The sequence below is a fragment of the Equus caballus genome, chromosome 11, assembly GCF_041296265.1.
Source record: "Equus caballus isolate H_3958 breed thoroughbred chromosome 11, TB-T2T, whole genome shotgun sequence".
In the NCBI taxonomy this organism is placed as follows: Eukaryota; Metazoa; Chordata; class Mammalia; order Perissodactyla; family Equidae; genus Equus; species Equus caballus.
The window spans coordinates 53,984,090-54,011,707 of record NC_091694.1 but is presented as its reverse complement, the minus strand read 5'-3'; the positions used below and the strand labels follow the sequence as shown (position 1 = coordinate 54,011,707).

General features: G+C 44.4%; 1 protein-coding gene across 4 annotated transcripts in view; it reads right to left on the bottom strand.

Moving 5' to 3' along the window:
* Positions 1–27,618, bottom strand: part of SHISA6 (shisa family member 6) — a 288,708-nt gene that overhangs the window by 150,866 nt on the left and 110,224 nt on the right. For 2 of the 4 annotated variants that reach the window (XM_023653508.2, XM_023653509.2), the window contains exon 3: positions 5,718–5,813. The exons of the other annotated variants lie outside the window; for them this stretch is intronic. In XM_023653508.2, coding sequence (XP_023509276.1) covers positions 5,718–5,813 — 96 coding nt within the window. The remainder of the gene's footprint in view (positions 1–5,717; positions 5,814–27,618) is intronic. 4 annotated transcript variants of the gene reach the window in all.

Here is a 27,618-nt window from a genome sequence, read left to right as displayed (position 1 = left end):
TTCAAACATATCCCAAAACAGAGAGGCTCACATAATCAACCATCCTCTTCTCATCACTCAGTTCGCCCAGATCATGTAGAAGCACATCTCAGGCATCAGCCATTCTCTCTTGCAACCTCTCCATGTTGGGTGCCCCATGGATCCTTTCTGGAGCCTCTGCTCAGCTGGGGAGTGACAGCCACTCCCTAGCTGATCTCATCCAGTCTCCTGGCTTTATGTACTGGAAATTCCCACATTTATGTCCCCAGCCAGTATATCACCCTTGAACTTGACATTTCCACATGGATGATTAATAAGCATCTGAAACTTAATATGAAGCCAGACTGAATTCACATCACCCCCGACCTCTGCCTAAACTCTGTCCCTCCCACAGACTTCCATCTTCCTAATGCCTCAGGCCAAAAACACCTTGTTCTTCAGATCCTTAAATGGCCCACAGGAACTGTGTGGTCAAACTCTAGTCTGTCTCTGACTTCACCCTCTGCTGCCTACGCTCCAGCTGCATGTGCTCTAGCCTCATAGCTGTCCCCACGAAAGCCAGGTGGGCGATGCGTGGCTCTTCGCTCGGCCTGAGTGACCCTTCCCTGGGAATACAGATGGCTTGATCCTTCACCTCCTTCAGTCTTTGCTCAAATGTCACTTTTTTCTGAGGCCTCCTGGATGCACTTTTAAAAACTGCAATTTCTCCCTTCCTTTCCGTGCCTCATTCTGCTCCAGAGCTTTTTAAACTCCATCTGACATACTTCATATATTTAATTCTGTCATTCTTTCTGTCATTTGTCACTAGCATGTAAGTGTGTCTGCTGTGTCCTCAGTGCCTACAGCAGGGTCTGGCACAGAGCTGGTGCTCAGCGCATGTGCTCATATGAAGGAACCAACAACCAGATGGGCAATGGCGGCCGCTGCCCAAACAGGCCCAACCAGGCCCAACCACTTTGAAGCTCCTATCTTTTATCAAAGGCTTCAGAGATCTCTCTCTCTATCTCTGTCTCTCTCTCATACACACACACACACACACACACATACACACGCCTTTCTCTGGCTCCTGGCATGGTGGAAAGGACCTGGTGAACAGTGAGAGACACCAAAGGAGAGCAGGTAGTACAGCATGTCACCCCCACTCTGAGCACAGCCTGAGTGCAGAAAGTGGCTGCAGTAAGCACATGCCCATTTGCTGCCCCTCCCCCACAACTGTCCCCCAAATAAGGACTCAGCCCTGGGGTGGCCTGGGATGCACAAACGGAGATCATTGGAATTAATATTGACATGTGGGGCTTCTTTTCGACCAGACGCAAAAACAGCCAATCTAACTGAGATTTTAACCAAACTGCCTAAATAGAACGGGGTCCCTGCAGACGTGTGCATTTGGACAGACCGTGAGAAGTTATCAAGGGGACTGAGCTTCCTTTCTGGTAGGACAGACTCTGTTAAGCTGGTGTTAATGCTCTAGTGACTGGTCTGTCTTCTTTTTGTGACTTCCCGTCTTGCATCGGTTACTGAGTGCTTACCATGTGTGGGTCCCGTCGAATCACTGCTGCTAGCCTCCCTGGCTCCTGCCGTCTTCAAGAGGCAGGATGCGCAGTGGCTGAGAGTGCGATCTTTGGAAATTGGCCTGGATTTGGAATGAAACAGCACTGTCTGATGTTGACTTGGGCAAGTTACTCAACTGCTCTAGTTTCAGTTTTTCACCCATAAAATGGGGATAGGAAGAGCTCTCCCATGGGTTGTTGTAACGATGAGAATAAGACAGTGTGGTAAAGCACTTGCAAATACCCACTGCTCCCTAGATAGAAGCCTTTATCATGGGCTTCCATCACCACAGTCTGGGCAGACTCGGTGCCTCCCTAAAGACTGCCTTGGGCTCCTGTGTGGGAGTCTGGATGATCGTGTCTAATTAACAGAGAAAACGTTGTAGGGGGAACTAAACTCAAGGCCACTCCGATCAATATCTTCCTTAGCCTTAACTTCCATTTAACCTAAGGAATGAGCAAGCAGGGGGTCAAAGAAAGAAATCAGACCAGGGGAGACATGCAGAAGTAGTTCCTTAGAAGAAGGAGAAAGCAAGAAGAAAAGTCAGAATTAAGGGAAAAAGCACATCATTCAGTGAGAAAGTCCTGAAGAGGGGTGTCTGTACAGATTCTGAGCCCGTGAGCCTAGGGTAGTGCTATGCCACCTAGGAGGCCGGCCAACAAATGTGTGACCTCCTAGGCTAAAAGGTGGGGTCTCCCAACAGGATAGAGATAGAGCAGGGGCCTTTGGTGGTCATGAAGCCTCCATAGTCAGAATTCTATTCCTTCCAATGTTTCAACTTCTCAATCCCCCTAACAAAGCAATATCCACTTATTTAGGCTCCATTTGAGAGGACTGAATTACCCTGCACCTGTGGATCTTGTTATAAAGCAGGCAGACCTATACACATCCTCATCCCTACTCTCTGAAATTGGAGGAGTCCTCACTGAAGCTAGAGAGCACTTCTCTCCCCATGACGCCCTGGGGCGTGAGACGCGGCAGACAGGGTTGGTGACATCCTGGCTTCCCACGAAGGTTCCCAATGCCATTTAGAACAGAGACCACCCATGCTAGGTTTTTACATAATCAGAGTCTGACTAGAAATCCATGTTAACTTCCATGATGCAGGTTGGTAGCGCAATGATATCACCCTCTAAAGCAGGTGTTAGCTACCCTATTGGTTCTGAGAGTCATGGTGGGGCTACACAATGGGCACGGCCACCAGAAAGCCTAAGGCAAATGTAGGAAGAAGGGAAAAAGGAATAAAGGGGGTCCAGCAAGGCAGTAACTGAAGCAGAAGCAAAAAAATAAGTAGAGAAAGAAAAGGAAGAGAATTAAATACACACAATGGACAAGGGTCCCATGTTAGACATCTGAGTGGCTCCCTTCCCATGGGATATTCACATGGGGCTGGTTTGCTTATAGGTGCTGCTTGGAGTTGAACTTAGTTTGCTCTGGAGGAAGGCAGCATGGAGCTTGGCCCTTTTCCAGACATCTGGGCTGTGCAGGGATAAAGAGTTTCTGATATTGGAAGGGAATCCCCCTTTCCAAAGCCCCCCTCCCTGATCCCAGTCTCTTTGCTCATAAAACTTTAGTTATTATCTAAATAGGAAAATACACACAAGGTCCATTTCTGGACAGAAAAGGATTTAGAGGCCCTGGGTGGATGGGAACGGAGAAGAGGATCTGGTAAAGGCAATGGCCAGGAGGACAGCCCATACATCACGCATGCACAGGAGGGCTGGGTGAGGCCACAGAACAAGCGAAGATGGGCAGATAATAAGCAGCAGTCACAGCAAAGCCCCACATGCATGGGCAAGATAGCGTCTCCTGGATACTCCAGGTGACTTTAACCAAAAAGACAGACAAGGATAAAGAATCACCTTTATGCTGTTCTGATGGAAGTCTAGTTAATTTGAAAGTAGTCTATGTCCACCACCTGATAAATGCATCATCTGGCTCCCCTATGGCTCCGATCCCTTCTCCTTCTACTCATCTTCTATCCTGCTTCCCTCACACTGGCCTCCTTCCTATTTCTTGACACCACAAGAAAGCTTCTACTTCAGGGCCTTCCTGTCACCTCTGCCTGGGATGCAGGTCTCCCTCAGTGATCAACTTATCCAAGAGAGCTTCCCTGACAAGAGCAGCTTCCTGCCGCAGCACGCTGCCCTTACCTGCTTTAGGTTTTCTCCTTGCACTTATCGTCCACAATTTATTTTGTCTGCTTCCCCCAATGGAATGTGAGTTCCACAAGGTCAGCTTCTATGTTGTTTACTTCTGAATACTGCTTAGCACATAGCAAGCCTCATGAAATATTTGTTGGATGCATGTGTGAACCAAAAGCAATAACATTTATAATATATATGTATATTAATATATTTATGTTATATATATATGTATATAAAGTGTTGTATTGATTGAACTGTTAGGTGTTTCAGGGCGAAGCATCTATACAGAGTAGGGGTAACGATAGGAAACCACTGTAGTTGAGAAGCCTTAGTAAGAGTTGCTATGCTCTGTTGGAAAGATCCAGATTTGTAGCTCTGCTCCACGGGTCACAGGCGTGTGGTAGACAGCCTCCAAAATGGCCCCCAGTGATCCTCGGCACCTGGTGTTCAGACACTTGTGTAGTGCCCTCCCATCCTGAACAGGGCTGACTTGTGTAACCAATCGAATATTGTGAAAATGATGGTGTGTAACCAGTAGGCTTGGTCATAGAAGGCATTGTGGCATCTGTCTTTCCCCTTCTTAGATCACCCATTCGGAGGAAGCCCAGCCACCATGCTGTGAGGACAGTCAAGCAGCCATGGAGAGAATGTCATAGGGAGCAACAGAGGCCTCCTACCAACAGCTAGCACAATGTGAGTGAGCCATCTTAGAAGCAGGTCCTCCTACTCCAAGTCAAGCTTTCAAATGATGCAGCCTCTGCTGACATCTTGACTGCAACCTCGTGAGAGACCCCAAGCCAGAAGCACCCAGCTCAGCTGTTCCTGAATTCCTGACCCACACAAACTATGTGAGGTAATAAATGTTTATTATTGTTTTAAAATGCTACATTTTAGAGTAATTTGTTTCACAGCGATAGATAATTATCACAAAGCAGATGACATGGGGGCCGGCCGTCTCAGGTTTGAGTTGATGTGTGTCTTTCACTGGTTAACTGTGCAGCCCATGTCCCCTTCTGGAGCCAGCAGGTCCCAATTTGATTCTGCAACTCTTAGTAGCCACAAATGCCACCTGTATCCTCAATAAACTTTATTTAGACACAAAGAGACACAACAGAATATACATACACAGATACAGATTTTTTTTTCTCTATAGGATGAACAAACATCACATAGGGAATTTAAAAATTTGGTGCATGGAATGTAAGAAAAAATTGCAACGTTCCTTGTTCACTCACACTTAAAACAGACACATGTTTCAGAGGAAGACAGAGATATACCATCCCTACAACAGAATTCACAGTTGGGCTATAACAGTACACAGGTGTGAGGACGGTAATCAAAGGAGTTAGGGATCCAGTTACTCTTGATATGACAGGATGCTCACAACACTAGTAGGACTCGGTTTAAACAAAAGGCAGAATCGAGGATTCCACACCCCCTCCACAGACGTTCTGCAAGCTGTTGGCTAGGTCATAAAGCAGCTCGGCAGAAATGCCACGTTAGCTTTCATCTTGCGGCTTGAAGGTCTCCATAACCTCTACCTTTGTGTCCACATCACAGAGAGTTTACATAGATGCACTTCAGATGCTGAAACTCTCGACATGCACGCTGGCTTCGAAACCCACAGTACGGAACACTGACATTGGTTTATAAAATGTGGCTTTAGAAAGGAAAAGGAATAATAGCCAAGAGGAGAACAAACACTTTGCAAATGCTGCCACATCCGTTGGCAGTGTTTGCCACCATGCTGCCTGTGGTCCCCTCCCACAGGGAGCCGCTGGCGTCTGTGTCCTGCTTCACGCCATGGGTGGAGCAGGATGGATGCCTCTTGGGAGTCTATTATTACCCTCTAAAGTCACACTTGTGACCTCCAGGTCACTCCTGTCAGAAGCCACGCATGTCTCCTGGACAAGCTGCAATGGAACCACCCCATTTATTCCTGTCCCAGACAAGCCTCTGGCCTCCACACCATCTTCACATTTCAGATTGGGGTTCCCTAGGCAACCTGTGTATTTTAGTAAAAAATGGTTTCCACTGTACCCTTCGTGTGTCCTCTTCCTAACGTGACAAATCCAGAAGAGATGAAGTTATGGAGATCAGGTCCTCCACTTCGGTAAGCATCCTTTCCATAATGTCCTGCAAGAAGATGGGGCAGAATTACCTGGCGCATCCATGACACCAACAAGGAGACAAATGTTGCAGCTCCAGCTCATCCCATGATGATGAGGAACTTAATTTCAAATCATCAGTAAGTCAGAAGGGAGAAGCAGTCAAGGAAATATATGTATATATTTTATATATAAATTTATATATAATATATAATATATAACATACAACATATAACATATAATATATAATAATATATATATTATTGTGCAACAAAGAAGAATCTAGGAAGGTTATGTTGAAAGCAGAAGAGGGGAAAGGGGGCACATGGCTTGATTCCGGCATTTCTGGCTGAGCGAACCAGAACATCAGTCTATTTGTCTTAACATCTTTCCCTGTGTCCTAGCTTCCCTCCTTTTCTTTCTTGCCTTATTCACTTGTTGCCTTTCTTTTCAAAGCATAGTGGCACGGGTCTGATCAGGACTGCTCTATGGATGTGACTGTTTATGAATCACGCCACATCCGATGGACCCGTAGCGTTGTAGCTTAGGAGAAATTCACCATCCACTGAGGCTGACAAGTGGAATAGTGGTTATAAAACACTGGAAAAATATTTATGCGCTCTCCTCTCTTGCCTTTCTGCAATAAGATCTTATCCCTCATCAGCCTAATGCATCCATCTTCCTGTGGGGTTGGGGTGAGGAAAAGACGGAGGACAGGTTAGGACCCTGGGAGAAGAAATTCAAAGAGAAAGAGAGTTAACGTTCTGCTTCTGACATTCGAAGTAGGATTTCACAACACACTTGCAATGCAGGCACTGAAAAGGAAGAAAGGAGTCTCAAAGTGCTATCCTGAGCTATGCACGTGAGGAAATGGAGAAAAGTCATACTTTTGTCATGGTGCCACAAGAGCGTATTAAACACTGTACTTATAACAATGTGGAGAACTACATAAGATATAATACTAAAAAGTGGACAGAAAATGCTATATTAAATATGATCACAATGCTGTAAAAAATTCAAACCAGTGTATAACAACAGCCACAAAAACAAAGATTGAAAGGAAACACACCAGATACTGACAACTGCCTTTAGATAGTTGGAACATGAGTTTTAATTCTTCTCTTTCAACTTTCTATATTTTCTAAGGTTTTTTCTTATGATAAATATGTAATTTTTATAATATAAATAGGTAAAATAAATTTCTAATGGAAAAATTTATGACAAATGCAATGATAACCTAAATCACATTTTTTTCTTAGTGGGGCACCCTCTGCATTAGATCTCAAACCTGGGTGCATGTCAGAATCATCTGGAAGCTTTTAAAAATGCAGATGTCCAGACATAACTCCAGGGGTTCCGATTCAGTTGGTCAGGGTCTGGGCCTTAGACAAGAGTACTTTTATTTTTATTTTTATTTATTTTTTAAATTATTTTTGTGTGTGTGAGGAAGATTGGCCCTGAGCTAACATCTGTTGCCAATATTCCTTTTTGCTTGAGGAAGATTGGTGCTGAACTAACATCTGTGCCAATCTTCCTCTAGTTTATGTGGGATGCCGCCACAGCGTGGTCGCAGTGCTAGGTCTGTGCCTGGGATCTGAACCTGTGACCCCTGGGCCACCCAAGTGGAGCACACGAACTTAACCACTACAGTACCGAGCCAAGCTCTAGACAAGGGTATTTTTAAAAAGCTCTCTAGGTGATTCTGATGTGCCCCTGGGAAGGAGAACCTTTGCCCTGGAGTAAATGAGGAGGGAGCCTAAGTTCAGTTTACTCAGGTGGGTTCAACGAACATTGGCTGGGACCCTTGTGGGTGCCTGGCTCCACCCACTATTTAAGTCCTGGGCTACAGTGTTCTTCCTCTGTAGAATGGAGTCTGGCTGGCCCAGTCCCTTCCTTCTTCTCCCAGATCAGTGGTTCTCAAACCTGAGTGTTAAAACACCACTACTCTCACTCCCAGAGTTTCTGATTCAGTAGATATGGGATGGGGCTCAAGATTTTGCACTTCTGTCAAGTCGCCGGGTGATGCTGATGCTGCTGTGTCGGAGGACCACACTCTGGGAACTGTTATCCTAGCGCATCAGGAACATAAGAGGATTCTACCACTGTCTCCCTCACGCCATCCACTCTGGAATAAAATACCTCATTCCTCAGGGCACACAGCTTTCCACAAGGAACTCTCTTTCTGTAAAATATGTGGTCACAACCCAGAATTTTACAGAATAGAATTATTGGAGCTGAACTAAGAGGCTTCTGTCCATATCGCATTCCCAAGTGATGTCACAGCTCCAAAAACGGGACTCTAGTACCTGGAGAAATGCATCTTCATCAGGGGATTAAGGGGAGGGGGACATGGGGTGGTGGAAGAGCACGCTACACGCCCCCAGGGAGAGTGGGGACTTTCTCTCTCCCCGCCATCTGACAATAGAAGAGCAAGAAAAGGAAGTAACAATTCAGAACTCTCATAAATTTGGACCTCATTAATTCAGAACCTTGTGATACATCCTGCAGAATTTGGGCTGGTTTATTTTTGTGCTCCTTATAAATAAAATTTTTGATAAACAAATCAATACTGAGGAAGACGGAACATAAAACAGTGCCTGTGCGACTGACAAATCATTCTTATCTGTCAGCTGAACAAGGTCCCTCAGGACTAAGTGCTGCCCTAGTGCTCTGGGGCGATGCTTGTTTGAAAGGGAATCAAATGAAGTTTGCTGATCACCTACCATGTGCCAGGCAGAGTGACAGAGCCTCTGAAAACACAGCCTAATTTTTTTGGCATAATAATAACAAACATTTTGTAGCACTGTGAAGTTTACAAGGAGCTTTCATATATACTATTTACTTAAAATTTTAATCACTACAGCAGGGTAAGTTGTGTATTATTATTACTCCCTCCATTTTACTGATGGAAAAACTGAAGTCAAAGGTGTGAAGTTGACAGATAAGTGAGCCAGCACTAGCATCCAGGTCTTCTGACTCCACCCCCATGTCTATTCTGTCATGCACACCTGGTTTCATTTACTCCTCACAAGAGCCCTGTGAAAAACAGTCACTTTCCCAAGTTCATGGAGCTAGTCAGTGGCAGACCCTGGATCCTAACCAGGGCCACCTGCCTCCAAATCCACAATCTTTCTACAACTCTCACCCTAGCCGCCTCACCCCATGGTCTAAACAGTGCAGTCATGACTCTTGTCTGAGACTTTAGCCAAGACCCAGTGGGAATGCTAAGCCAGGAGAAGTCCACTTGATGATGACCAAGTTCATGGAAGTTGGATCTCAAACATGCAGAGCTTCAAGTACTGAGGGTTTTGAGTTGGGAAAAGGAAAGATACGCTCAGGGATAATGAGGCAGGGCCAACAGCATTTGACACAAAGAATTCTATGGTCGAGTCAGTTTGGAAAATTTTGAGTTAAATAAAATGAAAAGTAAACACGAAAACCAAGTCTAGGAACCTGTCAATGGGCACCCAAATCCCCAGGGAGCCTTTACATTTTTCAAAGGCATCTCTCGGGACACGTTTTGGGAAAGCTGCCCATGAGGTTGAGTTGGAGAAGGCATAGCGGTAGTTTCAGCTTTTGTTCCAGCTGTGGTCCTCAAACCTGAGTGCATCAGACTCACGTGGACAGCATCCGCATTGCTGGGCCCCAACTCCAGAATTCCTGATTTAGCAGGTTGGAAGTGAGGCCTGATGATTTCTATTTCTAACAAGTTCCCAGGTAACGCTGATGATGGTCACAAGTCCAGGAACAACACTTTATGAACCACTGTGTTAGGGAGAACAATTGCCAGGTCAGTCTTCAGCTGGATCTAAGCCAATGCTACGAGGTCAAGGTCTAGAATGATTTACATTCTCTGTACCCTCCAAAGGAACAATCTGTTTAGCACAAACAAGGGCAGCACGAGAATAGTTGGTAAAAGTGAAACCCCACGCAACTGGATGGTCAGAAGAGAGTGGAGTCAATGATTCTTCTTTGCCTTAGTCAGGCACGGAGTCCATGGGTTGAGGACAGGGATGGTATGAACGGGTATCATAGAACTTTAGCCTTAACACAAAGAACCACCCCCTTCATAGTTCTGCACTTTGACCCCACATCTGTGCCCTTCTGCCAGCCATCGAGGCAGGAGGCCAAAGGGGTACGACCTTTGCCCAAATTTCAGTTCCAGAGACATAGCCGTATATCAGCAGAGCTCTAGGCAGAGGTCAGCAAGAGGTATGTGAGCATACTTATTAAGTAGTATGTGCACACCCATGTCACAATACTACAAGTGTACAGCCCCCGATGGGGAACAGGGGTGGTTTCAGGCTGCAGAGTGTGCCCACCACCACCTGCTGAATTGAACTTTGCAAAGCAGCCTCTGAATGACCTCTCCACCTCCAGTTCTGCCGCTGCTCTCTCACCGTCGCCATCTCCAGAAGTCAGAAGTCATAGGGACAGCGCTGAGGGACAACTGACCCAAGGCAGGAGGCAGATTAAAGGTAAAGAGAGGTCCAAGGCCGGGTTCCTGGAGCGGCGCAGTGCTGGTGGCTCTGATGAGGAGGCGACCCTGAGCAACTAGAGGGAAAGCTTCTCTGCAAAAGCGATTTGCTGCAGGAAACAGGAGGAAAAAACGAGGCAATATCTGAATGGTGATCTCAATAAGATTTAAGAGAGTTTTGCATCTGTGAAACGAGATTAACAGCCATGGGAGGGAAACAAACTGATCAGGACAGTTTGCCTGAGTTGCATATAGGGACAACAGAGTGGACACTGAAGGAAATTGGAGAAGTAGATTCCAATGAGAGAGATACACTGGGTATTTAGTGGGGAAGGCGAAAGAGATGAAAATGATGGGAGAAAAGAAGAGACAGAGAGGACAACTCTAGAAGTTACTGTCCATTTAAAATAAGATTACCAGAAGAGAGACAGAAGGGATAATTCAGAAGCAATAATTAAAAGTTAATAGATATTTTTCTTTCTGAGCAGATGGAAGACTTTATGTTTAGTCAAGCATCAGACTATATGTTAGAAGGGACCAAGACCTAGATATACCCTGGTGAGATGCCATTTAGAAAAATAAGGGAAAAACTCAAGCCAACTTCATAAAACACTAAACCTATAGAAAATGAAGTAACTTTCTAAAGAATTTTGAGGCTTATTTCTGTAGAGGCAGGACACTGTACTGGGTAAGGAACACGCACTCTGGAATCAGTTGACAAGATTCAAACCTCTCTGTGTATCTCTCACGTCCATTTCCTCAAAGGCAAAAGGAAGCAATAATAACACACATTTCATAGGCTGTTAAGAAGATTCAGTGAGTTAATATATAGAAGGCATTTAGAACAATACTTCTAAATGCTATTTAAGAGTTTGCTAATGTCTTTGAGCAGAGATGTTTTGATTCCATTCCTCTACCTCAAAATTCATTGAAAATAATGAAAAGAAGGAAGAACGGAAAAACTTTCTGCAGGAGAAAAGGCCAGACTTTTCACTGAGTAGAGGCAGCCCAAGTGGAAAACACACACACACACAAACATACACCTAAAAATCAGTTCAAAAAGGACTAAAGACCTAAATAGGAAAAATCAAACCTTAAACCCATTAGAAAAGACTATAGGAGAATATGATGTTCATCTCAAAGTAGGGAGAGCTTTTCAAGCAAGAATCAAAAGGCCCCGACGAAAGAGAAAACAACTCAAAAATGTTAACATACATCAAAAGCCATCATGAAACGACAAGTCAAAGGCTAGAAACATGTATTTACATTAATATCCAGAACACGTAAATCACTTCCAATTAATAAGAAAGTAAAACAACCAAATAGAAAAAAGAGGCAAAAGTGAGGAAAAGGTGAATCACAGAGGAGAAAACTGGAAGGGCTGATGCACAGAGAGTGGTGTTCAATCTCACAAATAATCAGGGAAATTCAAATTAAAACTATAACAAAATATCATTTCACACCCACTAGACTGGCAAAAATGAACACGCCTGTGACAACCGACACTCGTAAACAGGAACAAGAACTCTGGCATCCTTCAGGTGGGAACGCAACTGCTCTGGAAAGAACTTGGGCGGGGGCTAAGAAAGTTGAAGACGCGTATATCATGGAACCTGGCAATTCCACGTGTAGCATACGCCCAAGATAAGTGCTCACACATGGGCACAAGGAGATGCGTACAAGCTTGTTCTATGCAATACAGTTGTCCCTCGGTACCCACAGGGGATTGGTTCCAGGACTTCTGCAGGATACCTAAATCCTTGGATGCTCAAGTGCCTTATATAAAATGGCAGAGTCTTTGCTTTTAACCTAGACATATCCTCCTGTGTACTTTAAATCACCTCTAGATGACGTTTAATACCTAATACAACGTAAATGTTATGTAAATAGCTGTTACACTGTCTTGTTAAGGGAATAAGGACAAACAAAAAAAGTACATGTTCACTACAGATGCAACCACCTAGGCCCTTCCATCAGCAGTTGGTTGAATCTGTGGATGCAGAACCTGTGGATACAGAGGGCTGACTGTATTGTTTGTAATAAAGCCCAACTGAGGAAAAAACCTATATTCCTACCAAGGGAAAAGTGATAAATAGCGGTATACTCATACAATGTAATCCTATACAACGGTGCAAATGAAATGAACCAGAGCTCGAAGTGTCAACATGGACAATTCTCAGTTATAATGTTGATTACACTAAGGAAGCTTAAGAAAAACAGGAGGACATCATATAGAGAGAGAGAGTTAATTTTAAACCATGCAACATCTCATTATATTGTTTAAGGATACATACATATGTAGTGTTACTCAAGTCTCAGGAAATTCAAAGGTAAATAGTGATTTCAGGAAAGCAGATATTCTGGAGGTAGGGAGGGGAATGTAATCGAGGAGGGTATATGAGGTGCTTCTGTGTTTTATTTCCTACGTTGGGTAGTTGGGGACACATTTGACTATTAAATAATTCTTTGTTTATTAGATAATAGACAGATAAATAGATGATGGATGGATACATAATGGATGGATGGATAGAGAGATGGGTAGCTTTTGGTTAAGTAACTGTTACCGAAGTACTTTATTCACTGCCAAATTATCCTTCAACAATACAGGAAACAAAGAGTCTCAAGTTTTAAGAACTCAGAGACTAAAATAGCCACAAGTCCTCATTGGGGGGAAGAAAAGGCTGATGAGGAAATCCATCAAGCGAGCAGGAAAACCACAGAATTTCTAAAACCATGGATGTATTTATTTGTAATCTTCAAGCAGCACACAAATCCAAAAATTCCTTAAGAAAAGATTGGTAAATTAGATTATACATTTTTAGCACTTAACAAATTGTCTTTATTGACAAAAATAAGGTTAGAAGTGACACTGCAGTTGCGCTGGAAAATCTGGTATGCAAATAGGGCAATAAAAGTACATTGTTTCGATGAGATAAAACCCAAGGCAGCTTCCATGAGAGGGGGAACAACTCTCCATCTTTAGAGCCTGCTTGAAATGCAGAGCATGCACGGAGAACAGACACGGAGCTGCTCTCTGAACAGCTGACAGGGAGCTCAAATAGCACTGGGGCCCCGCTCTGCAACCACGTCACTGCTGAACTTCTCTATAGAAAACATTCCACAGACAACAATCAAGGCGCACGGTAAACCCCAGGGAAATATGTTCAATACACGTGAGAAAGGGCTTTTTCCTTTGTTTACAAGCTCAATCATATCAATAATAATAATAATCAAACACTAGAAAAACGCACAAGGAAGGGGCCGGCCCCATGACTGAGAGGTTAAAGTTCTGTGCGCTCCACTTTGGCGGCCCAGGTTTGTGGGTTCGGATCCCAGGCACGGACCTAGTCCACTCACCAACCATGCTGTAGAGGTGTCCCATGTACAAAAAAAAAAATAGAGGAAGATTGGCACAGATGTTAGCTCAGGGCTAATCTTCTTCAAGCCACAAAAACCCACAAAAAACACAAAAATGCATAAGGAATACAAATAGGCAATTACCAACCCCCTCCCTCAGAAAAGAAAAGTTTTTTTAAAGGCCAATGGAGATATAAAAATATGATTAACCTTAACTCATAATTAAGAAAATGCAAATAAAAATACCAAGTACGTTTTTAAAAAATCAATCAATTTGGCAAAACTTAAACATTTGCTGACACCCAGTGCCGGGGATGGGCTGCTGCTGGTGGGGGTGTAAATGAGTGGTGCCTGTTTGCAGGAGAGGCCTTTGACTAGTATCTCTCTGTTGGGAATTTACCCTACATATATGCTCTCAATTTTTTCCATAATATATGACCCATCTAGACAGCTCAGCATTGACTGCAGTAGTTTCTGTCAATGGAGGCTGACTAAACTAGAATCCCTCCATATGATGGAACACTATGCGGCTGTTAAAAGGAATGATGCAGAGCCATATGTGATGTGGGAAGATCTCCAAGACGTAGAAAGTTAACAACAACAGGGCACAGAGCAATGTTTCAGTATGATCCCTTTCATCTAAATAAGAATGAAAATGATATACACGGAGAGAACACACAGGGACCCGCTGCAGGTGGGATGGTTTATATAAAAAATATTTTTTTCTAGTAGTAATTGTGAACACAAACTACTAAAACTTCCTTTCCTTGGGAAGAGGGCCTGGGATGAAGGGAGGGAGGTGTTTACCCTTGACTTTTATTACTTTCTCTACTGTTTGAATTTTCTAAACATGTGTTTTGTTTTTTATTGAGTTCACCATAGTTTACATCAATGTGAGACTTCAGTTGTACCTTATTTCTTGTCTGTCATCACGTAAGTGCTCCCCTTCACCCCCTGTGCCCACCCCCCACACACCTTCCCCCGGTAACCAGTGAACTGTTTCCTTTGTCCATGTGTTTGTTCATATTCCACATATGAGTGAAATGAAATGATCTGGTGTTTGTCTTTCTCAGTCTGGCTCATTTCACTTAGCATAATTCCCTCCAGGTCCAGCCATGTTGTTGCAAATGGGATGAATTTGTCTTTTTTATGGCTGAGTAGTACTCCATTGTATATACATGCCACATCTTCTTTATCCAATCATCAGGCGATGGGCACTTGGATTTTCCATGTCTTGGCTTAAACATGTGTTATTTTTATTTTTTCCCTATTCACAGAGTTTATCTCGGATCAGGGAGTGGGGTCATGGGCCATTTTCTGTTTTCCTCTTTATACTTCTACATAGGAAAAAAACTCTAATAAATGTCATTGTATAAAAAGAAGTACAAGGGCCAGGAAGTGAGAGGGGCCACTTTTCCTTGTGTAAATAACAAAGCATTTCTCAAACGCAGATGTTAATACCCACCTGGCAGGAGGGTGGGAAGGATTAAATGAGATTCTGTGTACAGACTGTTTCCTCTAAACTCTGCACCGATAAGCCTCAATCAATGGGAGCTTCTATTGACATCAAGACTACAATCTTTCCTCTCTCCCAAGCAGGGAACTCCCTGGGGTCCTCTTACACTGTGTGTGCCCCAAGCTGACCTCAGGTCAGAAAGAGTCAAGAGCAGAAGGTGCTGGAGAGAGTTTAGGCTTTGCTATCCAGCCTGAGGGCTCCTCCCCGGGAAACTCCAAGGCTCCTTGCAGTTCCCAAGAGCCTACAGCCACAGCTCCAGCATGCCGAGGGGGCTGGCAGCCAGGAGGCCTGTGTTCCTCTGTGCAGTCACTTTTCGCCGAGCAAATAAGGCAGCTCTGAGCTCGTTCCTCCAAGGTAAGCTGGGGGCAGGCCAGGTCTAATTGCAGATTGCACTGACAATGACTATTTACTAGTTTAAAGATCTCTAGAGAGCAGCTACTGGGAATGCTTTATTTTATGTGACAATTCTAGTGCTTGCTCACACAAGCGCATGGGGACTGTTTCCTCCAGACTCTGTGGAGTTAGCAGAGCTGTTGGCAAATAAAATACTCTGATCCAAATCCACAGATCTCCCCTCTTGTGTCTTCACTCTGCTGACTGTAGCCAGGAGACCTGGGGATGGTCAGCAGGTACACAACCCACCTAGTGAAGGCCATGTGTCCACAGCTCTGAGGGCTCAGGGTAAGCAACCCCAGATGGCCAGAATGGCATGGAAACCACCTTGGCCAACACTTCCATTTGATAAAGGAGGAAATGTAAACCCAGAGAGGGTGAGTAGAGGCATTCTCAAGGTCACACAGGCAAAGAGTTTTGGAAACCAAACCCCAGACTCCTGACTTTCAAGATGGTGCTATTCATCTTGTCGTCTGCCAGGAAAGCAAGAGGTCTCGTCAGATACACAAAATGAGGATCACAACCAGTGTCCGGTGGGGGCAGGACTTGGAGTACAGCTTGATAACCATGGCACCAGAAGGTAAGTCCTCCAAGAAATCATTCATAAACCAAACCCTTTCAATTCAAATTAATGTCCGCCATTGGTTTTGTTGGTTTGGATTTAAGAAAACTGGTGCTTTGTGTTGGAAATCAAAACAAACAAGCAAAAATATAAATAGGTCCTCTATGGAGGTCTCCAGCTTTGTGGCCGGGGCAGACTCGGGTCGACCTCTTCCACAGCAACTGGGGAGCACTGCTGTGGTCTCCTGTGTATTATATAGGCTTTTGGGTAAGATTTCTTTACAGAAAGCATTATAGGGCTCAAAAATAAAAGTCTGAACTCCACACCTCCAGCGCATCCTAATTATTTACCAAGGGGATGAGCGAGAGGCTTGCTCCGTGGTGACATTAATCTTCAGAGACTTTAGGAGGGCTAAGCTCTCTCCCTTCCCGCAGCCATTGAGACAGAATCAGAGAATGTTACAACTGAAGGAGTGTTCAAGGTCACCTTTTCTAGCCTCAATATTTACGGATGAGGGAACTGGGGCTGAGGACGGAGAATGAACAGTCTAAGGTCACAGGGGTATCAACTGCTGACTGTGACTAGAATCCACATCTTCCCAGACCAGAGCTCTCCCCAGTGCACCACGCAGCCCACAGCCTCCTCCGTGCCAGCGGACATGGTGCAGAGGATGGTCTCTCTTTCAGGGGACCCCAGTGCGCCATTTATTTTCCAAGGCTGTAATCCCCTTGGAAAGATGCCCAGAGTCTAACCAAATTCCCGTCTCTGACTGTGATCACCATTGCAGTCCAGTCTCATCTTGAGAGCAGGACCCTGGCCAAGAGCATCCTGAAGAAGGCCCGGGTAGAAGAAGCAAAGGATGCAGGCACTCTGCAGGGAGGGGAGACTCCTTCCTGGCCCCACACATCCTAGGAGATTAGGCAGACTTCAGGCTCAATTAAGAATCTGTGAATTGGTCAAATCCTCTCTTCTTATCACAATGCAGACTCACAGTGATTGGCTTAGCCTGTGGGGCACTGTGGCCTGCTTCCTCTCTGACTCTTCACTTCTTCTCATACTCTGCGAGAACACTGAGCTTCCTGTGGGTGCATCCAAATTAGTGGGGGTCAACGGAACGATGCTGAACATCTCTACCATTTGATATAACGGATGATGTTCCTCTACACAGAAACAGTGGCAACGAATGCCTTTTATGATCTAGAGGAAAATATTTGAGGAAAATATTAACATTATCTCCATTTTGCAGATGAGTAAACAGTCTCAGAGAGGTTAAATAATTATACAAAGTCACAGAGTGGCTAATCTGTGACTCAGAACAGACTCTAAATCCTCTGTCACTATTTATACAGGGGTTCCTTTCATTCTGCTAGGCTTCTAGGAAAGCCACGCTTCTAGCAGCTGCTCAAGGGACCCCACCTCTTCCAAAATACCTAAGGGAGACCCTTCTGACCGACACAGAGCAGAATAAGAAATGGGAGAGGGAAGAATTTTAGAAGCTGTATTTTTTTTCAGACTCTATCTCCCAATGGGGAAGCAATTTAATTTGTGAACTATTACATGTATCTGAGAAGTTATCAATGAGAGAAAGTTCATATTCAAATGACTGAGACATGTCTCAGAAATAAATAGGTGGTAAGAGCATAGGCTTCCAACAACTCAGCCTGGCCCTGACCCCAGCTGTGTGACTCTGCACAAAGCATTTACCCTTTCAAAGCCTCAGTTATCCTCACCTGTGAAATGGTATGAGTGTCTGCCTCATAAGGATGTGAGGAATATGAAATTAAATGCAGTAATGCCTATAAAGCACAGAGTACCTTACACTTATTTATTCAATAAGTGGTTACTATAATAATTATTATTACTAGAGGAGCAAACCTTCTCAAGTATCCTGAATTTTTCAAAACACTCCAAGAGATAGAAAAGAGAGAGTCTTCGTTTCAACATTATTCAAAGCTCTAGGAAGGTCTCTCCTCCCTCTACCCACCCTTGGGGAGAGTCCCAAGGCTCACACTGGTAATAGCCGTTTCCCTTGGTAGTTTAGGGTATTCTTGGCAATTCTTATGGCTGTGATTTGGGAAAGACAGACTCCTGAAGATCCAGTGAGAGGAAACACTCAAACCCAGCTCCTCTCACATCAACAGGAAACCACTCGGTCTCACAGCAGCCTGCCCTGGTTCCTCTGGGATGCCACGGCCCCCATTTTATTCCCGAGATCCTGGGAAATTTCAGGTTTGTGTGGGTTGGACCACATGCTAGGTTCTAGGAACAGAATTTTGCTCAGAAGTACCCAAGAGTCTTGTACTGTATTGTCCAAATGTGACTTATATAGGGCATCTGGTGGTATTTTATGTCACCAGTTGACTCAGGTTCTCTGGAAAAGTGGGTCACACGAGAGACCGGGGTTAGATGAAGTCAATGTTGAGGGGCTGAAGGAACAACAAGGACTCTAGTGGGGGGACCTTCTGGCAACTTAATTTGTGGACTATTAAATATCTCTGAGAAGAGATCAATGAGAGAAGGTTCATATTCAAATTCAGGGCATTTTTACATTGATTTAGGGTACGCATTTATCATGTTGAATAATGCAGCCTGGCAAAATGTGAGAAGAGAAATTAAATAAAGTGAGTGACTAGCAGGCATAGGTGCAGAGAAGCCTCAGAGATTTCGGAGCTAATGTCACGTGTGACTCTGTCCAGATGTTTCCTTCTGGGGGCAAAGCCAGCTCGCTCACCCTGCATCCCTGGAGCAGTCATGAGGGAGCCATGGCTGTCATGGGAGGGTGGGGAAAGGGGCCTCGCTGTGAGCATGGCATCCTCTGATCAACCTCCAGCTCCTCTCTTGCCGGGTTTGGGGGTGCGGGCAGCCGCACTCCTGTTAAGACAACAGAAAGCTGGAGGGGAGCATATATGGGAAATGATCCACATGAACTGGCCCAACATTGCACTCTCTTGGGGGTGAGCTCCTGCCATTTTCTCCTTCCTCCAATCTGCCACTCCCAGGGGTGGGGGGGAATACGATGCATCCGGTAGGCGAGATGTTGCACACTTCTTTATTTTTCCATGTTTCTTTATTTGGTAGGTGAATTCATTAGCACAGACGTGTGACCCAGCCTCTTGGTCCATTCACAAGGGGAGCACGTTCTACTTCTCCACCCCTCTCCCGCCGAGCAAGCGTGCAACCCTGTCAGAGCCAGCTCCAGGACCCCTCCCTTCCCCCTGCTCTCAGACATGAGGTCACATTCATTCAGTGGAGTGTGACGCAGAGTATGGCCCACCCCAAGACTGCCCGGCGAAGCATCTTCTCTGCAGGCCCTGCTCCTCCTCTGTGGGTCCCCAAGGCTGGATTTTGAAGGTGGAGGCGGCAGGGCCTCCACTTGACCTCTGTGAACTGTATCACAGGACTCTTGACTTCCAGCTGCCTTGGCCAGGGGGAGTCACCAGCAGGAGAGGGGAGGGCAGGAGGAACGTGAGATTACAGCCCTGCCCCACTCCATGGACGGCCTGCAGGAGCTCCTCTCCATAGAACAGTCCTTTCTTGTTCCTTTCCCTGCTCCCTTCCCCCTTGTCCCTTTAGCCTTTGTGTGGGATGGCTTGCCACTGATACTTGTCCAAAAAACTACACTATCCCTTATAGTTTCTTTAAATCCGTCCTACTTCTTTTTTTGATAATGCTTTTGTTAAACTCTTCTCAAATTACCCCTTTTAAGAGTACCACCTGTTTCCTGCCCAGGCTTTAACTGATACATTATCCATCACCATCCTGAGCCTTCCTTCTCACCTTATCCAGGTGAGATTCCACGGTCCATCCTTATAACTGCCCCCAGCCTCCATCTCACTCCACTGTGCTCACCCAGCAAAACCACCAGCGATGAAATCCAACAAGCTGCCATTTAGCAGCTGTAGGACTTCAGGCAAATTACTTGACCTCTCTGAACCCTAATTATCTCATCTGTAAAATGAGACTAATAAGAGTGCTTAATGAGGGTTTTATGATGATCAAACTAATTAATATATGCAAAGTGTTTAAGACTTTGGGTAGATATGCTAAGTACTTAATAAATGGTGGCTATTACCATTCAAGAGCTGAGCAAATGAGCCTGGCCAGGCAAAATGATGCTTAGGAGCGGTCCCAGGGTACGTGGGGAACGGTCTGCCCTCTGGAGCCACACTGACCATCTGAATTCAATCTCAGCTTCATTTCTTATTAGCTGTGTGAGTTAGGACAAATTACTTAACCTCTCGGTTTACTCATCTATAAAATGAGGAATATAGTAGAACCCGTCTCATAGGGTGATTGAAAGGATTCGATGAACAAACATATGTAAAGAGTTTAGAACAGTGCCTGGGATGCGTTAAGCGCTACATGTTTGCTATTATCATTGGCGCTGCCCAGTATCTCCTAGAATTAATGACCAAAATTCCCAAAAGCCTCCTCAATCCTTTGGTAATGTTGTTCTCCTTCTCTGGAATGTTCACTCTTCTACTTTCCCAATGTCTTTTATGGCTTCTCCTGACTCCTGGAACCTCCAATACCTCCTGTTCTCCATACCCTGCAAGTGATGACCTTGCCTCATACTCCATGGAGAAACTGGAACAGTAAGAAAGGAACGCTCTCATTTACCGGGAGCTTGCATCCATCCTCTCTGTCTTCTCTGATAGTATAGTGACTGAAATCCCCTTGTTCCTGTACGAGCCTAACACCCATCACCTTTCATCTTCTCAACAACGTAGCCCCTGAAATGATCTCCCTCCGCTCAATCATCAATTTCTCTACCTCAACAGGATCACTCGCACTTAACCTTCTCCACACTCTCACAACTCTGAACACAACACTCTCCCTTGACCCCATGCCCCCATCCCAATCACTGTCCCATTTCTTTGCTGCCCTTCACAGTAAAATTTGTCACAAGAGTTGCTAATAGTAAGTAACCTTCTTCACTTCACACGTTGTTCTCTGTTCTTTCCTGTCTGGCTTCTACGTCTACCTCTCCACTTAGCTATACTTGCCAGCATCAGCCATTGGCATAATGGATTAAGGCCCATCCTGACTCAGTATGACCTCATCTCACCTTGATTACCTCTGCAAAAACCCTATTTCCAAATATGGTCATATTCACAGGTACAGGGATTAGGACTTTAGCATATCTCTTTAGGGGACACAATGCAATCCATAATTATGGTCAAAAGAAAACCTTATTTATATAGCCCCTAAAACTCTCTCTCCCCTAGGCTTCCTTATGATCACTTACCCAATCCTAGAGTCTTGATTCCTCTCTTTCTCTTATCATCCCTATCATCAGCAAGTATCATCAGGACTATATGTAAAATTCACCCACTCTTCTCCATCTCTCCTGCCACCTCTAGTCAGAGCCAACACCACCTCCACCTGACCTACTGCAACAGGAGGACCAGCCTTCCTACTTAACTCCTTCCCCACCACCATCTGTGTTAGACATAGCACAACTTAAAAGCACTTCCTAAAAACAGACATCAGATCACGCTATGCCTCTTCCTAAAATTTGTCAAGGCTTCATAATACACTTAAAATAAAAATGTAAAATAATCTGCAAGACACAACATGCCATGGCCCTGCTGATTCCCTTCCGCCTTCTACTTTCCCCTTGGCTCACTGCGGCCACAGAAGATTCTTTCTATTCTCCAAACACGCCCAGCTCGAGCCTGTCTGACAGCCTTTGCACTGGCAGTTCCCCCAGCCTGGAACAGTCTGTCCTCAGATCTGTGCAAGCCTACATCCGTCTTCATCATTTAAGTCTTGCTGCAAATGTTGCCTCCTGAGAGAGACGTTCTCTAATCACCACATCTATTGTAGGCTCCCAACATTCTCTATCACATTATTTTATTTTCATCACGTGCATGGATAATTATAAAAAATCATCTGGTTCACCTATCTGGTTGTTGTTTATTACGTGTACCCTCTCTTGCACCCTAGAGTTTACAAGAAGTTCCACAAGAAGGGAAACCCAGTATCTAGAACAGTGTCGGTCACATAGGCTGGACCCACTGAATGGTTGTCGATGGATTAAATGAATTTCTTCTCTCTTCTTAAATTCATTAGAGAACTTTAAACCATTAAAACATATATATGTTTGATAATTTCAACCAATAATGTCTCTATATCTAGGAGAACCTTAATGATATAAGGGATTTCTTTACTTGAATTATATCAATTGCAGTAATAATAATCACAATAGCTATTTTTGTTTGTTGTTAGCGCCATCAAGTCAATTCCATCTCCTAGCTCCCCTGTGCAGAGTAGAGCGAAACCCTGACCATATTTTTGTGCAATCCTCTCACCTTCCGGTGCTGTATCAGACAATGCTCTGCTGCTATTCAGAGAGTTTGTCGTGGCCAATTTTTTTCGGAAGTGGGCGGCCAGGTCCTTCTTCCTAGTCTGTCTGAGTCTGGAAGCTCCGCTGAAAACTGTCCACCATGGGTGACCTGCTGGTATTTGAAATCCCAGTGGCATAGCTTTCAGCATCACAGCAACGTGCACCTGCCATAGTATGACAACTGACAGCTGGGTGGTGTGGTTCCCTGACTGGGAAACGAACCCAGGGCATGGCAGTGAGAGCACCAAATTTTAACCACTAGATCACCAGGGCTGGCTAAACAATAGCTATAATAGTTATTATTTAATACTGAGGTTTTTTACGAGCCAGACCTTCTGCTTTGTAACCAGTATTTCAGTTAATCTTCCTAAAACCTCCGGAGGTGGACAAGAGCCCCCACTATTCGGTAGTTAAGGATATTGAACCTGAGAGTGTGTAGGCATCTTGCTCCTGTTCACATATCTCATTGGTAGATGACCTGAGCCTCAAAAACAAATTTTTTATGGCTTAAAAAAATTGTTGCTTTTAACAGCAATGAAATACCACTACACACCCACCACAATGGCTAAAATAAAAAAGACCGGCAACACGAAATGTTGGTGAGGATGTGAGAAATGAGAAGTCTCATACACTGCTAGTAGGAATGCAAAATGATCAACCACTTTGAAAAACTTTTCGGTTGTTTCTACTGAAGATGAAACATTCCTGCTCTATACCTTGACAATTCCATACCTAGGCATTTACCCAAGAGAAATGAGCACCTATGTCCACAATGAGATATGTGCAAGAATGTTTATTGCAGATTTATTTAAAAGATTAAAAAAAAGGAAATGATCAGAGTGCTCATCAAACGTAAATTGAATAAATACACTGTGGCATATTCATGAAATGTAATACTGCACAAAGTGTGAACTAGTGACACATGTAATAACACGTGTAACTCTCACAAATATTATGTTAAGTGAAAAGCCAGACAGAACACAGTACATGCCATATGACTCCATTATATACGAAGACCAAGACCAAGTTCTTTTGAAAGAGGCTCCAAAAGAACAGGCAAAGCTATGTGATAGTGACAGAAGTCAGAATAGTGGTTCCTGGGGGTTAGGCTGGCAAGGGGCGTAAGGGAATCTTATGGGGTGAAGGAAATGTTCTATATTTTTGATTAGGTGCTGCATAAAGGGATGGGGACGGATGGATAGATGGGTAGATAGATACATAGATAAAATCATTGACTTATATACTTAAGATTAGTTCACATTCCATGCTTTAGGATTTATGTTATACCTCAATTTTAAAAATCCATGCTTTTAATCCTTGCACTAAACTGACTCTTGTTTGTACTCCAATTATAACACCACCAAGAAAAAGGCAACTATTCTCAGTATTCTAGTCCCCTAAATGCCTATATTTAATGAAATTTATAATCCAAAGGCCACCAGAGCTGCAAGGGAACTCAGAGATCCCCCATTAGAAAAATTAGGAAAGAGACCGGAAAGAGAAAGTGAGCTGTAAAATGCACAGTGCTCATAAATGGCAGGATTAGTCTAACACATCCTATCTCCTGCCTCCAAGTCTAGTCAACATTCTTTCCTCCGCACAACACTCCTTAGAAAGACCGTCTCTGCCATTCTTCTGCAAGCAAGACGACTCACAGAGATTTAGGATGTAACTCTGGGAGAGCTGACCCCATGATAATGAACAGCCCAGCAGACTTCCTTCAAAGAAAAAGAATGCACCCTGGCGCTGTCCAGGAAGGATGGAGAAGGGACTCAGTGTGAAGACTTTTGAGCAGAAAGGCTTCAGAGCAGAGGCTTAAGCTGGGGCTCTAATGAAGCTGTAGCATCTGAGCCTGCTCATGTCGGGTGAGCAATGAGGGAAAGAGATCCCAAAAGAAAGTGGTACTGTACATGCCAGGAAGCGAGAGTATTCATCTCAGCAGTGGCCCGAAGACATTTATCCCGCTAATAAACTCAGTGCAAGAGCTGACAAGGAGTTTAAGGCCCAGAACTCCTTCCAGAGTAGTGATTTAAGTAAAAAGAATTATTTTCCCTGAAAGGTGAAGCCAGGCTAAACCCAGAAGTCTGATAAATCTCTAGGTTTAGGAAACCTCTGATCCAAAGGGAAGGCCAACCATTAATAAAATGGTCACCACTTCTAATGTGGCACTCGACTATATGTTTTACATAAAATCTCATTCAGCGGAATCTTTGAAACAACCTCACAAAGAATGCATTCATTATCTCCATACGGCACATAAGAAAAATAAAACCTTTCTCTGTTTAAATAATTTGTCCCAAACTGCACAGCTAGTAATCTAAGTAGGTTGGATTTGAGCAAAATGTTGTTTTACTCCAAAGCCTGTGAGCTTTCAGCAGCACCAGGCTGCTGTGAGACATAAAGATATGTTATCACAAGAAAGTGCAATTAGTGAAGGGATCAGAGGCAAGGGCAGTGGAGGTCAAGTCCAAAAGAACTGGGCCCAGGAATATGGACATGGCGATCGAGGATCTCAACCCCATGGGGAGAAGCAGAAAGAATATATGTTCAGTATTCTGGGCTCAAGCAACCATTCGGCAAACCCCCCAGGTGGTCAATCAGACGAGGCTTGTAGTCTGCTCTCCCCATGAAAGGGACAGGGAAAGGGCCCCTGAACCCGGCTGGCTGTGACCGGATCCCACGTCTGAGCACCCACAGCTCTTGCCCTGTTCCTTATGGCACCACTCCCATTCCACCGTCGTTATTATTATTGGTCAGTATGTCTAACACCACGCGCTGCACAGCAAGGACCAAGTTCCACCTTCATTGCCAACCCGCGGCCAGCAGAGCGCCTGGCACGTGGTGGGTGTTCATTAATTGTTTGTTTGAATTAATGTTTGTTGAATTAATTAATGAACAAACACTAGTTTGTTTGTGTTGACATTCTCATCATTTGAAGTTCTGAGTCACGGGACTTCACGCTTTATCTACACGTCAGGAATGGTTATTAATCAGTCACAAGGACCCGTCAATGGGGTGAGCAAAACCTCCCAAACTGCTTTTGCCTCCAAGTAGATGCCAGCCCAAAGTGACCCACACCATCGTCACAGCCCCCTTGGAGTCAAGGCCATGGACACGGACTTACACACAACAGTCATTTACTCATTCACTCCCTAGGGGGCTGGGTGAGATTAACTTTGAATTTCCTATCTTGGATGATGAGATGGATCCAGTTTTTAGGTGCCATGTACCTTAAAACAAAAACACCCTCTAAATCAAATTAATTTTTGTTTAAAAGTAAAAGGAAATAGGGGCTGGCCTGGTGGTGCAGTGGTTAAGCTCTCAGGCTCTACTGTGGTGGCCTGGGGTTCACAGGTTGGGATCCCAGCTGCAGACTTATACACGGCTCATCAAGCCATGCCGTGACGGCATCCCACATACAAAATAGAGGAAGACTGGCACAGATGCGACAGTCTTCCTCAAGCAAAAAAGAGGAAGGTTGGCAACAGCTATTAGCTCAGGGCCTATCTTCCTCGCCAAAAAAAAAAAAAAAACCCCACAGGAAATAGTGCATATATTAGATATTGTGAAAATGTAATTTCCCCTCAAATTAATTTACATGTAGTTTTAAAACAATTCTAATGAGAACCATGCATATGTGAACTAAAAAGCTGATAAATCTAAAGTCTATCTGGGAAAAATTAATGTAAGAGAAGAGCCAAGACAGTTTGAAAAAAGATGGAACAAAAGACAACCTGTACTAGATATTATATATTATATAAAGCTACAATCATTAAGACAGTATGGCACTAACCTAAGAACAGATCAATGGAACAAAACCAAAAAGCCAGGAGAAAGATCCCAGTAAATTTAAGGAATGAGGTTATGACAAAGATAGCATCCAAATCAGTGGAGAAAAGAAAAAAAGAAAAAAGGGTCTTGGTTATCTACTTGGGACAAATCAGAGTGACGTCCACAGTTTCTCTTCACACAGACAGCTGAGGGTACGGGCCCAGCCGAACACTGTACTGAAAGCCCTACAATAATTTCCTGATAAAGGGGTGGGCCTGAAAAGCTTTGGTTTTTCTGTGTCACATGACCCTTTCCCATTATCTGGCCAGAGCTGATTGGGCCAGAAACAAAAAAAAGCACTTTTTTCTCTCAAGAATATAAACTAAGAGTTTGAGATACTCCAGTCAGAGTAGTCAGCCATGTAAAGACACAGAGATGGAGCTGGAGTCCCCATCAAGTGACCTCAAAGCAGCACACAGTCCATAATTCTGTGCCCCCTGAACCATGTGTGAGCTGAAAACCTGGTCCAGGGAGAGGCGAGCTGTTGCAGAGAGCGAGCCCCAAAGAGAGATGCTCTGCTGGCGCCCGGGAGGCCCTGTGGCCCCGGCAGCCATGAGATGCCCCCTGTATTGTTGAACAAGCTTCCGTTTATTTGAGGTATTTTGAGCATGTCTGTGCTTCTTCCAAACAAACATATTCCAAGTAGAACAAACACCATCACACGTTCTAGTTATAGTCTAGAATTTAATATGAAAAAACAAGATCATGGGGCTGGCCCCGTGGCCGAGTGGTTAAGTTGACACGCTCCGCTGCAGGCGGCCCAGTGTTTCGTTGGTTCGAATCCTGGGCGCGGACATGGCACTGCTCATCAAACCACACTGAGGCAGCGTCCCACATGCCACAACTAGAAGGATCCACAACGAAGAATATACAACTATGTACCGGGGGGCTTTGGGGAGAAAAAGGAAAAAATAAAATATTAAAAAAAAAACAAGATCATAAAAGAAGCAGAAGAAAATGTTGGTGAATACTCTCCTAATCCTGGCTGAGCGAGACGGGTCTAAAGATGCGAGCAAAGAGGAGGTGCGACAAAAGGAAGGACTAACAGCTCAGATTTCACAAAAAGTTTCAGAATTTTGTGTGTGAAAAATCGCCATGAAAGTACACCCATGTTCACAGCGGCAATACTCACAACAGCCATAAGGCAGAAGCAACCCAAGTGTCCCTCACTGGATGGATGGATAAACAAAATGTCGTATATTCCACGGGATATTATTCAGCCTTAAAAAGGAAGGCGATTCTGACACCTGCTACAGCATGGATGCACCTTGAAGACATTACGCTAAGTGATAGAAGCCGGTCACAGAAGGACAACTACAGTATGATTTCACTTACATGAGGGACCTAG